The sequence below is a fragment of the Solanum verrucosum genome, unplaced genomic scaffold (assembly GCF_900185275.1).
Source record: "Solanum verrucosum unplaced genomic scaffold, falcon-dt-bn FXZP01000254.1, whole genome shotgun sequence".
NCBI lineage: Eukaryota > Viridiplantae > Streptophyta > Magnoliopsida > Solanales > Solanaceae > Solanum > Solanum verrucosum.
The window spans coordinates 306,609-321,120 of record NW_026019983.1 but is presented as its reverse complement, the minus strand read 5'-3'; the positions used below and the strand labels follow the sequence as shown (position 1 = coordinate 321,120).

Here is a 14,512-nt window from a genome sequence, read left to right as displayed (position 1 = left end):
ATCTATATATCTATATATCTATATATCTATATTCTATATATATCTATATAATAGGAGAGGTGATAGCGCCTATGTGTCAACACCACAATTAATCTCTAATTTTAATTTTTAAATTATCAATTAATTCAATATTTCATACAAATATTTAAAGTAACTATTTACCGTTACTCCTTCTTTATAATAATAAAAAGATAATGTAAATTGTTAAATAATAATAATATACTAATATTATTAATAATAATAATAATTTATCTATATATCTATATTTATATTTTTTTTGAATCTATATCTAAAATTAACCAAAAAGAAGAAAAAGTAACGAAATAAATAATTCCATGATCAATTTTTTTTATATTAAATATTTGAAGTAACTTTTCATCGTTACTCCTTCTTTAAAAAAAAAAAACAATTTTGAAAGTTGGATTTGAGTTTATTCTTATTGGTTGAGATAAATTTAAATATTTAAAAATTCTACAATTGAAAGTTACTGAGTTGTATAGTTAGTAACCGCAAACATTTATCTATCTATAAAATATTAAAAGCATAAACAACTTTTTGATTCATCCGGATAGATACTTTTTATCAATCGCTTCAGTAAAAGAATTTCAAATTGAGACAACTATTAATGTCATTTTTATAGTAACTTCTTCAACAAAATTTCAATGGAAAAACCAAAAAAATAGTTTATCCTATTGCCAAAGTTTTTCACTATATACATCAATCTCAATAACACATATTACAATTATACATGGAATTTGTTGGATTTTTAATAGTGGCTATAAAGCTATGAAGAAGGAGATGCAAGAAAAGGGTTGTAAGAGATTGGGAGTTTATGACCTTTATTCGGTAAATTAGATTTACATTTTGTATTTGAAACTCTTCTAATGGCAATCATGAGGGAACAAACATGGATGGTGATAATGAACTTCTGGATGACTCTGAATTCTACGAGCAATTGTTGGATGTGTTCTTAATTTGAGGCAGTAGATCATGCATTATCTGGTAAGATTTTCAACCCCCTCCACCCTCTTAACATGAGTTTTGCCTGCATGCTATCTTCACATGACATGAGTGTCAAATCTATTGTTTTCATTGCATGTATGCAGCATGCAAACGTTTCTAAAGATTACAGTTATAGATGAGCCTTTCTCATAATAGTATTAGTATGATTACAGTTCCTCTTTTTGGCTGAGAATGCACTTAAAATAAGTCCATTCAAAAAGTCACCTACTCGATCCTTTTGTAAAGATGAACAGAAAAAACACATATATGAACATATTAAATGTTGAGATAAATATACCAATGTTATTTTTAATGTGTATAAAGAAAAACATAAATGTAGGGATAATCAGAAACAAGACTTTTTATGAATTTAGAGATTAACTTTTGAATTTAGGTTATTGAGAATTTCAAATTTTGCTAATGAAATAACTTGATTGCTGAATTTATGAAATATCTTAAACTATTTGAAATTTTGATATAAATGATATATTAAAGTTTACTAATATTTTTTTTGACATAAAGCTATAGCTACTAATTATCATGTAATCTATGTGATAAGTTATACATCTTAATACATAATTTACATAAAACTTTCTTTTCTTAGTGAAATAAAGGGATAATATTTTATTTTTTTGAATAGGAGATAAGGAGTATTATTTAATTAAAATTACAAAAGCTCTATTTGGATTATGACCGATATAAGTTTTCTTGGGCTTTTTTTTTCTTTTCTACTGTTAGTTTGTTTAAAATGGGTAGGAGTTGTTATAGAGGTCTAAAACTTACAATAGGTTCAGAAAATCATTTCATTTTGGCAATGAAAGAGAATAGTAACACATAAAAATACATATTTTTGAAAAAATTCTAACAATAAAAAATATTTGCATTTAATTTATTTTTTTTAAACATTTGAAAAGTTGAATTCTTGGAGATAAGTATAACATTGGAAGATATCAATGAAGCTAAAGGCGATAACTCCAAAGTAATTTTGCACTTCTCGACTGATTAATTTTGAATATTAATTAAATTAGTAGCAATTGAACAATTTTTCTTAGTATTTTTATTAGAACAATTTTATTGGTTACATATGTTGAGCATTCTGATAGTTATTTAGTATGACTATATATCAATTAAATATTAATTTTGGCTTATTTAATTGTTTGTTCTATTTTATATTTTATTATATTTATTTGATGGCTGCATTTTACACGTTGTGTTCGATTTGTGACAAAAGTTCACATGATTACGTAAATAAGAAATTAATTAAAGGAATTGAAAGATACTAAATATCAAATTTCTACAATTACTTGAACTTTTTACATTTTTTTTAACTCAAATTTTAATAGTTGTTAACTACGTGAGATTTGTGTATGCATTAAATATATATTGATTAATAAATATAGTAAACTGTTAGTTTGTGTTGATTTTTTAAAAAAAATTAATGATTTTAAATTTGTTTGTTTGTTTTTGTAGGCTTTGTGTATGAACTGGATTTTAATTTTAATTGTTTAGATATTTTTAAAGTTGTTATTACTACATATTTAAAGTGTAGCATTTGTTTGATAATAATGATATCTTATAAAATTATTGATAAAGTTATAACTACACATATTTAAAATTTAACATTTGTTTGGTAACAATGATATCCAAGTGATTATAATTTTTTTTGTTGTATGCTTAGCATTATGATAGGACTTTTCTTAGTTATATTTTGTTTTAATCTAACTATTAGTTTTTTTTATATTTTTATTATTCGGATAATATGGATAGGCAGATAATCTTTATTATTCTAAATAATTTTAAAAAAAATCTATCTATTTATAATAGGAGAAGTGAAATAATCTATCTATATATGGTAACTATATATAATAAATCTAATTTTAAAAAAATTGTAAACACTAAAATAAGATGCGATTTTGAAAAAAATAAAATAAAAAATAAAAATATAAATATAACATAACTACTTCTAAAGGTCTCCCTTTTTGAATTTATTTTTAAAAATGATAGTTATCCAAATTAATATCCAAACGTATAAGTTTTTGAAATTTGAATAATTAATTTTAAATTTAAATTTTAAAAGATAAGAAACTAATCTTACTTTTCTTATCCTTAGAAAAAAACTAACCGTATAACACAATATTTTATATCTATATATAATATGAAAAGTAAAAAGTGCCACATATCAGTACCACAAAATTTTTCCATTCTTAAAAAATTAAAATCTAAAAATAATTAAATCTGTATTAGTTAGTAATTTTCAATTTAAATTTAAAATTTAAAATTTAAAATTTAAAATTTAAAATTTAAAATCATCAATTATATGCTAAACGAATTCCTTTTAAAATTGGAAAGTTACCATAGTTAATGTAAATCTTCCATATTCTTTTCATTTTTTTAAAAAGTAACTGATTTTATATATGGCTACTATTTATTTTTTTGGACTCATATTTTTATTCTAATTAGAATATTTATTTTATTCCATGTATTTATGAGTAAGTGGAGTAATGGGGGTAAGTATCGTTTATTTAGTTTTCTTTAACTTATTTTTTTTTTCTTTTTTTTATTACTGAATAGTATATTTGTGAATAAGTGGGGGTAATGGGGTCATACCGTGTATTTTACTTTTCTTTAACTTATTATTTTTTTCTTTTTTACTACTGAATATATGAAACTTTGAATATTTAGTATTTATTTTTAAAAACATAAAATCAAATAAAAAAAATTAAGTTAAATTAAAACTCGAGGAATATATGTTGTTTTTAAAAAAATTGAGGGCATGAATTATGTTGCACTTTGTTTTAAAGAACATATAGAAGTAACCACTGTTGCCCACAAAAAATAATATTTATCATTAAAATAAAAATATATCTATATATAATATAAGAGGAAAAAAAAAAATATATATATATATATATATGCGTGTGTGCGCGCTAAAAGTATCATGTGTCAACACCATAATTTTTTTTAATTTTCTGAACAATCAAAATTAATTATTTGTAATTATTATAAAATAATAGATAATAGATTACAATTATAAAAGCAAATTTTTTTAAAAATTACCGTGAATGCAATTTTAAAAACTATAGCAGTTTTAACCGCACTTTTTACACTATACACAACAAAATGCTCCTTATTTACAGCAACTAAAAATAAATAAAAATTTTAATCTCCTTTTTCTCTCTATTTTATTAATATTATACTTCTCCAAAATCAAAATCAACATCAAATTTTCAATTTTTTGTATGACTAAAATTAATTATTTGTAATTATATTATATAAGTAAATAAATAAATTACAATTTAAAAAACAAAACAGTTATTTTGAAACTGTTTTAAAATTAACATGGAAACAAGTTTAAAATTTATCTATTTATAATTTAAAACATTTTAAAACAATTTTTCCTTATTTGTAACAACTAAATACAAGTTCTTATTTCCTTTTTCACTCTATTTTTAAATTTTTAAATATTGTACTTATCCAAATCTATATCCTAAATAATTGAAGTTTTTGAATTTTATTGATAACGGGTCCACAAATTTTTTCTTATTATTTTAATTGTTCATTTTAAGTGTTTGATTCATGATTTTTTATTTTTTTTAAAGTTTGTTTTCTATTTTATTTATTTGTTTTATGTTTGATTCTTTTAGTGTCTTTATGCCAAAGGATTCAGAAAGGAACAATTATTCAGATGAATGAACAATTTATTATATTTTAATGGAATGTTATATTTGAATTCTCTAAAGTATCAAGACTAAGTCTCAAAAGATGAAGTCTTTTAGTTTGTTCTGTTAAATTTTTTTGTTGTAGTGTTGTTCATTATGAGATACATTCACTCATTTTTTAAGAGTTCTTTTTATTGTTATTTATGTGTAGATGAGGGAACTCTTTAATTTCCGCGCAACGCGCGGGTACGCATACTAGTTAATTATTAATATATAAAATTAATTGTGGAAACTTTTAAAATTCAAAATTTTTATAATATACTTTAAGCAGCATCATTACATTTACAACTTATAAAGTTAAAAGTCCATATTGTTATTCTTACCTTTAATTGCATTAAAATTCTCATAATAATTATATTGCTACCTTTATTATATTCTTGTTTTTTTAAAAAAAAAAATGTAATCAACTTTTTTGAATGAGACTAATTTCTATCACTACAACTAATTAATAGTTTTGTACCAATTATTGATCGACAATAGTATAGGTATTTATAAGTTATAACTAGTATTCTATATAAATAATGTCATCGGAAATTTTAGCAATTCTGAATATAGTGATATTAATTTAATTACACCTAAAAAATAATTTATTGACACTACATATCTCTATTAATTATACTATCAAATCGTTTTAAAATATATTTACCAATAAATTTGCTTAAATGCTGAATTTATAATTTTAAGATAAGATAAATTATCTGCTACAACAAATAAAATAATCGAGGATGTTTATAGACTTATAACTTAAATTCTAAGTTTCAATAATGACGTGTTAGTCCTTTCACATATTCCAATTTTCATTATTTTATATATAGTGACTCTTCTTATGCATTTCTTCTTCAAGAAAAAAAATATATCTTCTTTTTCTCCATTTTCTCTCTTTTGCTTTACTCATTGATCTTCTCCGTCGTAGTACCACCACTACGCCACCATGGTTCTGTCCAAGATAGCGTCGGAAAGTGACATATCCATTCACTCGACTTTCGCATCTCGATATGTACGAACTTCTCTTCCAAGGTATTGATAATACTTAATTTGTTGCTAAATAGTTCGTAGCTTATAAGGATTATTTGTTGATGATCATGATCTATCGTCTATTTTTTTATTGTTTAGCGATAAAAGTTATCCATTCCACTTAAAGAATTTACTCATCATCGGATACGTTTGGTATGACGTAAAATATTTTTTGTGAAAAAATTATAGCAAAATAAGTTACTTTCTATTTTCTTAGTGCTTGATCGTCGAGAAAAATAAAATGTCTTTTTCCTTTTTTTGGTAACTCGTGAATTCAAATTGTAAAGTCTAAAGTCTCTCAAATTTCATCAAAACACTATCTGATTTGCTAATATCATCGTAGATCTTTCATAATAAAATGTGTTTCCTAAAAAAAAAATACTTTTCGTTCATCAACCAAACAATGAAAAATATTTTTCAGAAAACAAATCATTTAAATGACTTCTGCCGTACCAACACAAATTTATTATCTTCTTTTGTATATATACTTAATTAAAGTCAGAGTTTCTTTTCAAAAAAAAATTATCTAATTTTTCTTAATTTTTTAGGTTTAAGATGCCAGAAAATTCAATACCAAAGGAAGCAGCCTATCAAATAATAAATGATGAACTTATGTTAGATGGAAATCCAAGGTTGAATTTAGCTTCATTTGTGACAACATGGATGGAACCAGAATGTGACAAATTGATGATGGATTCCATTAACAAAAATTATGTTGACATGGATGAATATCCTGTCACCACTGAGCTTCAGGTATTATTTTTTTCCATCGTCTCGGTAGAGTTTAAGTTTTATGTATTGACAATATAAAGAGATCGATATATACACCATCAAAGCAATAAAAAAAAAAAAAGTTTAGGTAGGTGGAGTAAGTATAAAGTCATCCACAAGTTTGGTAAGATATTCACACAATCAAATCATTATATGGTGAAATAAGTATACATAAAAATAAATCAGAATTTGAAATTTACGAGTTGAGAATCCAGTAATTTTATGAATAATACAAATATAATAAAATTTTTAAGACAAATACATGATTTACAATAATATTGTTAAGTTCGTCCAAACACACAAACTATACTATATATATATATATATATATATATATATATATTAAAAAAAATTAGTGATGTTAACTGTTAAGTCTAATAGGAAATTATTACTTTCATAAAAGTCATAATTCCTGATGGAACTTTTTATAAATTCAACGATTTAAAATTTGAATAGTATAATGGTATCAAAAAATAGTGCTAAATAAGAAAATATGAGCCACCCAAGATTGTGATCGGATGGACACACGAAATTCCTCAACCTTTAATAGTATAATGGTATCAAAAAATAGTGCTAAATAAGAAAATATGAGCCACCCAAGATTGTGATGGGATGGACACACAAAATTCCTCAACCTTTAAGAAATTTTAAAAAATCACATGTCGAGTTCAATGTCTAGTCTTGACGATAAAAAAAAATCTAATAAAGAATGGTATTTCTTTTAGCTAAAAAGAAAATAGACACCATCGAGGATTGTGACAGAATAAGCATATAAGATCCTCCATTTTCAATTGAAAATTTTATATTTCGACCCCTTACAAGAAAAAAAGTCCTAATAAAAAATGATTTCTCTTTTAATAAACTTCACGTCTAACAAAATTGAATTAATCAAAATTCAAAATAAATATTGAGAACCAAACAAAATAGAATATGACTAATAAGTAGAGAGTATGGGTTGTTAAAGTGGTCCTTCAATGCATTATTGCCCCCCACGCGTTTTTTTCTTTCTGTTCACACACATCAAAATAATATCCTTTATATTAAGTGTTCTATCTACAACTCCCAGTGGAGTCGGGAAAATTCTTCGTTGAAAAATTAAATTATATATATAAAGTTAAAATTTTATTTTTATATATATAATAGATTATAAATTTCTTTGATAAAGTCATGTATTCCGAAATTATAGTAATTTAATTTTAATGATTTTTTTTCTAACAAAGATATTTACTTTGTACCTTATTTTAAAGTGCTATCGACTTACATATAAAATTCTAGAATGATTTTCTTTTTTATTTCTCATTAGATATTTAACACTAATATTAAAATTCGAATAAATTCAAATTCATTAGTGTGTTTTTTTGCTAGTCCATAAGTCTCTTACTTACCTAAAAAAAGTAATATAAAATAATACTAATAATAATAATAATAATAATAATAATTAAATCTGCTCAATTATTTTTCACTGGATCGTCGTTATCTTATGTCCCTTTGTAGTTTTGGATCTATATAGGTCATGCACATCTCGAGTTTAAGTTTATACAAAAAAATTATATTACAAGTGTTATCCTCAAAAATAGGCTCGATTTTATAACATTATTTTTATTTGTAATTGTCATTGTAGTACGTGTGTGATCCAACCATAAAAGTCATGTGGACTTCTTATTAACCTATTAACACATTACAAATCTCAATCTTGTAAATGTAGCTATCATTCCATTTTTTTTTCATTATTCAGAATTTCGATATATTTAGAAGTTAGGTAGAAGAATAAAGTTTTAGCATTAGTATTTCATTTACTTGTACATGTCTCTTTTAATACTACATAAAATAGTCTTATTAATCAGGTAATTAAGCTTAGATTAATACTACATCAGATCGTATATTGAGCGTTGCTTTACTATGTTATCCATGGTGCTGTCGTAAAAAATACTTATTTAAAAATGATGATGATGCAAATGCATTCTATGCTTTTAATAAGCTATATAACATGTAAATATGAATTTAATCAGACTACAATTAGTATTAGATACCGAATTTTAAAAAAAGCTCCATCTTACGGTATTATGAGTAAAGTTGTAATTAAAAGTAAAAAACTCAGTCAAATATCAAGATGGACTAAAAAAATAATAATTAGAAAGTGCTTTACTTTGACTAATTAGACAGTTGATTTATTCAAATTAAAATATGATTATATAAAGTTTAAAGTCGTTTTCGATTTCTCCTAAGCATAGTACATCGTAACTAATCAATTGGACTTTTCAACAACCTAGAAACAAACTAGTCTAATAAGTGTCAAAAATACAATTCAAAAAAAGATTCTAGAAAATATGATTTTAATAATATTATTTCGTGGCCCACCATAAAATTGACAATTTTTTAACGCTATTATGATGAAATTAATCAAATTTGGAAAAATAACCATAACCCTTTCTCCCTAGTACTTTATTTATTTATAGTATTATATATAAGTATTTTCTACCTCTTCTCATACCAGAAAAACACATTTATGACATAATATTTACAACAAATACATAGACGTGTCACAAAATTAACAAATATCTGTCGATTTTTCGATGAATTTGTCAATAGATTTATTACTATGTTATTCTTTCACATTGAGTTTTTGCAACGTTAAAATCTACATATCCTCTTTACATATCAAGTAAAGTTGTAAAATCAATTTTTATTATTATTATTTTGCAGAATCGATGTGTAAACATGATAGCGCACTTATTTAATGCACCACTTGAAGATAAAGAAACTGCAGTTGGAGTTGGAACAGTTGGATCTTCAGAAGCCATTATGCTTGCTGGATTGGCCTTTAAGAGAAAATGGCAAAACAAAATGAAAGCCCAAGGAAAGCCCTATGATAAGCCCAACATTGTTACTGGTGCTAATGTCCAGGTATGGTCTTTCACATATAGCTGCTTTTAGGTCCCCGTAATCGAAAAATAGTCATTGTTCTATAGTCTTAAATTTTACATATGTGACTCCACACACATTGTAACAGAGTTTCACTTGTAGAATTTGAAACTACGTACATGTCAATAGTTAGTTTTTAAAGATTGAGTAAAAAAGTGGCTAATAAGCGCTATCATTGAAAAATAGTCATTGAATTTTACACATGTGACTCTACACACTTTGTTACAAAATTTTACTCGTGGAATTTGAAACTATATGTCAGTAGTTAGTTTTCAAAGATTGAATCGAAAAGTGATCAAGTAGCGTTATTTTTACATGTTTTCCTCATATTTCCTCAACACTGTATGTGCGCACATATATACCGTCAAATCTCTTTATAATGTCATTGGTTTTTTGGATATTTTTTGACTGCTATGGCGAAATATTGTTATAAAGAACATATAATATAACATAATATTAAAAATCGGTCTAAAGAATTTTTTTTTGATTGTTACAGTGAAATGTATACGTTATAGAGAAGTCTGTTGTATATTCATGGACTTAGCTTATATACATTGCCAGTATAAACACATTTTGTATCATCAATGTAATTTAACATGTTATAGCAAGTAACCTGTTCTATCTTTTAGGTAATGAATCCAACACATTTTTTACGAATGACTATCTATAATAATCTTATAACTGACCTGATAATGTAGATTCTACAAAATAAACTTAAGAGTTAAGAGGGACTAATTAGTAATTTCAACAGGTGTGTTGGGAGAAATTTGCAAGGTATTTTGAAGTGGAGCTAAAGGAAGTGAAGTTGACTGATGGATACTATGTGATGAATCCTGAGAAAGCTGTGGAAATGGTGGATGAGAACACAATTTGTGTAGCTGCTATTTTGGGTTCAACTCTTAATGGAGAATTTGAAGATGTAAAGAAATTGAATGACCTCTTGATTGAGAAGAACAAAGAAACAGGGTAAATCTCAATCTCTAACATTATTACTTTTGTCGAGTTTTTTGGTTGTTAAGTTTTTTGGCGCCCTTCTAGAAGTTTGTTGATATCAACCATAGGCATCGGACCTTCAGATGTTGTAGGTCGTCTTCTAGTATTAGCAACAATGAAAATAAGGGGAGGGGGGTGTGTCGGCCACATTTACTATCTCAAACTTTCAAAGTTATATCGACTATTTGTCAAGTGTCGTAGGTCGTCTTCTAAAATTAAGGACATGAAAACATGGAATTATATATGTATATTGAAAATTGGGCATCGATACATATATCGTTTTGAACGTTCCAAGTTATACCAACAAAAAACATCTAATTACAATAGTCAGATGTTGTAGGTCGTCTGCTAACATTTATCAACATAATATTGAAAGTGGGTGTGGAGACATGAAAGTAAGGGAATGATGTGTATTGAGATGTCGTAGTTCGTCTCCTAATATTAACAACATGAAAGTCTTTTACGCGTCTGAATATATATTTTAAATAATTAATAGTTTGTAAATTGGAAAACAGGTGGGACACTCCAATTCATGTGGATGCAGCAAGTGGTGGATTTATTGCACCATTTATTTATCCAGAGCTTGAGTGGGACTTTAGATTGCCATTAGTGAAAAGTATTAATGTGAGTGGTCACAAATATGGTCTTGTTTATGCTGGTATTGGTTGGGTCATTTGGAGGAACAAAGAAGACTTGCCTGATGAACTTATTTTCCACATTAATTATCTTGGTGCTGATCAACCTACTTTCACTCTCAATTTCTCTAAAGGTAATTAATTAATTAATCCCTTTTGATAATTCCATAATTATGTTCTTAATCCATATGAATTTATTATTGACCAAAAAAAAAAACACTCAAATTTACTTCCTTATTGTACTATCTAGAAATTAAAGTAGTCTGAAAATTGAGATTTTTGACGAAAGTGTATCGAAAATAGCTCTAACAAGTGCTTTTAAATGGATTTTCCATGAAACGTCTGTTGAAAATTGACTGATTTTTAGTAGTATAATATTCATTCGAAAATTTGATAAGATTTTAGTATGTTGTATACTCTTATGAATTTGATCATATTTTGCTATATTGTCATGTAGGATCTAGTCAAGTAATTGCTCAATATTACCAACTTATTCGCTTGGGTTATGAGGTGAGTACAAGATTAATAATTCTATATTACTTGAATTCTTTAAAAATATCGTTGTGTACGTGATAGATCAAATAAAAATACTTGATATTGATATGATTTGACTCAAATACAACTAACATTTTTAGAAGATCCAAACAATATAACTTCTACTATTACTTGATTTGATTATTAGGCAATAGAAACTATATAGTTTCAAGAATTACATGTATTAAAGCTCAAAATTTTGTTATGCATCCTTGTCAATTCTTCTAAGAGTATATATGATTTAGATGATTCAATACGGATATAATAACATTTCTGAAAAATTCAAGCAACAAATAACTTGCTTTCGTTACTTTTATCAGTGTAGTTTAACAGACTATTAGTATATAAAAACTATATATCTTTCAAGAATTATATGCTTTAAACTCAAGATTTGATTACACATCCTTTTCAGATCATCTAAAAAGTATATACTATTTTAGACCATCCAACATGAGTTCAACGACATTTTTGAAAAATATGATCAACATATACTTTGCTACTGTTACTATTAGTGTATAAAACTATATATCTTTTAAGAATTACGCGCTTTAAAGCTCAATATTTTGTTATTTTAAACCAGGGCTACAAGAACGTTATGGAGAATTGTCAAGAAAATGCAAGGGTACTAAGAGAAGGACTCGAAAAGACAGGAAGATTTGACATAGTCTCCAAAGAAGTTGGAGTTCCCTTAGTTGCATTTTCTCTTAAAGACAATAGCAAACATGATGAGTTTGAAATTTCTGAATCTTTAAGGAGATTTGGATGGATTGTTCCAGCATACACTATGCCACCAGATGCTCAACACATCACAGTTCTTAGAGTTGTTATCAGAGAAGATTTCTCTAGAACACTTGCGGAACGACTGGTAATGTTTCTATTTCTGTTTAGCTGTCATTTCAATTTATATGACGACATTTACTTGGATACAATTTTTAAAAGTAAAAGGGAGATTCTTGAAACATATAGTCTTAAATATGATATGAATATTTTGCAACTACAATATGAAGTTTAAAGTTAAAATATTTTAATATATAGAAACTTCTGGTCCTTCGGTTATTGATAGATTTTAATAGTAATCCTTTTGATATATATTTGACTAAGCACATTTCATCCTTAATTATTTGAAATATATGCACACATTTGATCCATTTGCTTTACTCACAAATTTACTATTTTACCACTTATATATGTTATTATGTTAAGTTTATAGTGTTATTACATGTTTGATAGTAATCATAGTTTTAAAAATAATTCAAATATAACCTATTTCATATCATAAGGGATCAAAACCACACTTTTTATCCATAATTGATGGGCTAAAAGTGTTATTGTCCCTTATTAGACTTAAAAAAAATTTATTCTTTTTTTAATTGACTGAATAAAAAAATTCATATAAAATGAAACATGTAAGGTAAATAAACTGTTTTTGAATGAGAAGTTATTAGAAATATTTGTTGTTTTTTTCTTTAAAAAAAAATTCCTCTACAATTTTACATAGATTTGTTATATTCACTAAAATTGTTTGCATTCAATTCACAACAATCTCTTTTAGAAAAGTATTTTGTATCGTGTTTCAAGTCTTACCTAATCTTTTACATTTTTTGTTTGTGTTTTTTTCAAATAGGTTATGGACATTGCTAAAGTCCTCCACGAGCTCGACATGCTTCCTGCACGTGTCAAAGCTAAGCTCGTCATGGCCGGGGAGGCGGCCGCGGCGAACGGTAGCGACAGTGCATCGCATCATAAAACGGATAGAGAATGGGAGTTAGAGGTTACTGAAGCATGGAAGAAGTTTGTTGCTAATAAAAAGAATAAGACTAAGGGAGTTTGCTAATTAATTCATAAATATTGTTTATGATATGATGAATTAATTATGAGTTTATAACTTAAGTATTTAATAATGAGCTCTTTTAATCGACAATATTGTAAAATTGGACCATTATTAAAGTCAATTTTCTTGTGTACTTGTAATATGATTTTCTTGTAACAACTTATATTTTATCATATATTTTAATTAATGTGTGTTTAATTTGAAGTCTTATTTTCTCGATATTTTTTTTTATATATAACATCATGTCTTTTTTTTTTTTTTTTTTTTTCAATTAATAAACCAGACAAAATAAAGAAACGTTGAGGAAAAGAAATAATAACTATAATATATTTAGTTATAATTTTATAAGTGGAGTTCGAATATAATAAAAACATTGTTTTCAATAAATCTTTGGCTCAAAAATATATTTTCGAAGCAAAATACTTGTTCAAAATATTATGACTATAAAATAGGAAGATAATAACCAAATGAAACAATAAATTGTAATATATACACATTGAAAACTAAGAGATGACGTGTCTGCTAAATAGCCCCCTACTTCTCACACACAAAGTGCGACAATACTCGGCTATTTGCTAGACTTTTATCTTAGTCCTCCGACTTCAAAATTTTCCTATTTAGGGTCATGTTCTATGTAATTAAAACTTTTGTCATGTCCTATCTAATCACGCACCTCCCTAAATACCTCAACCTTTGATCACAACTTATGTTACATTCAACTCCTCACGACTCCTTAATCACTGCTTATGCATCAACGCACCTCCCCTTTATATGCCTCGAAAGACACCTTGCCCATATATCTTTATTTTTAATCACATCTCTCTTAGTTTGTCCATACTTTCAACTAAACATCTTTAAACCTAGTTTCTTCATCTTCTGAATGTGGACGTTCTTGATTGACAAACACTATGTCCCATATAATAATATTTGTCTAAATGTTACTATGTAGAACTTACCTTTTAAGCCTTGGTGACACGTTTTTATCAAATGGAAAAGAAAAAAAAAAAAAGAGTTGACACGTCGTTATCCACATGTCATTCCTTGATAGGTCACCATTACGTTTGTTACAAACTCGCTATAGTAGCGCGTGG

General features: G+C 26.1%; 1 protein-coding gene across 1 annotated transcript; it reads left to right on the top strand.

Annotated features, from left to right (window-relative positions):
* Positions 1 to 5,510: 5,510 nt before the first annotated feature.
* LOC125817941 (glutamate decarboxylase) lies at positions 5,511 to 13,609 on the top strand. Its single transcript, XM_049497446.1, has 8 exons — positions 5,511 to 5,738; positions 6,284 to 6,488; positions 9,210 to 9,410; positions 10,180 to 10,394; positions 10,937 to 11,190; positions 11,514 to 11,566; positions 12,171 to 12,455; positions 13,215 to 13,609. The coding sequence occupies exons 1-8, from the start codon at positions 5,653 to 5,655 to the stop codon at positions 13,422 to 13,424; spliced, it is 1,509 nt and encodes a 502-aa protein (XP_049353403.1). The 5' UTR covers positions 5,511 to 5,652; the 3' UTR covers positions 13,425 to 13,609.
* Positions 13,610 to 14,512: the final 903 nt, after the last annotated feature.

Coding starts and splice junctions, on each gene's coding strand:
- LOC125817941 (XM_049497446.1), top strand. CDS start 5,653: ATGGTTCTGTCCAAGATAGCGTCGGAAAGTGACATATCCATTCACTCG. Junction 5,739..6,283: donor GTACGAACTTCTCTTCCAAG/GTATTGATAATA, acceptor TTAATTTTTTAG/GTTTAAGATGCCAGAAAATT. Junction 12,456..13,214: donor GAACACTTGCGGAACGACTG/GTAATGTTTCTA, acceptor TTTTTCAAATAG/GTTATGGACATTGCTAAAGT.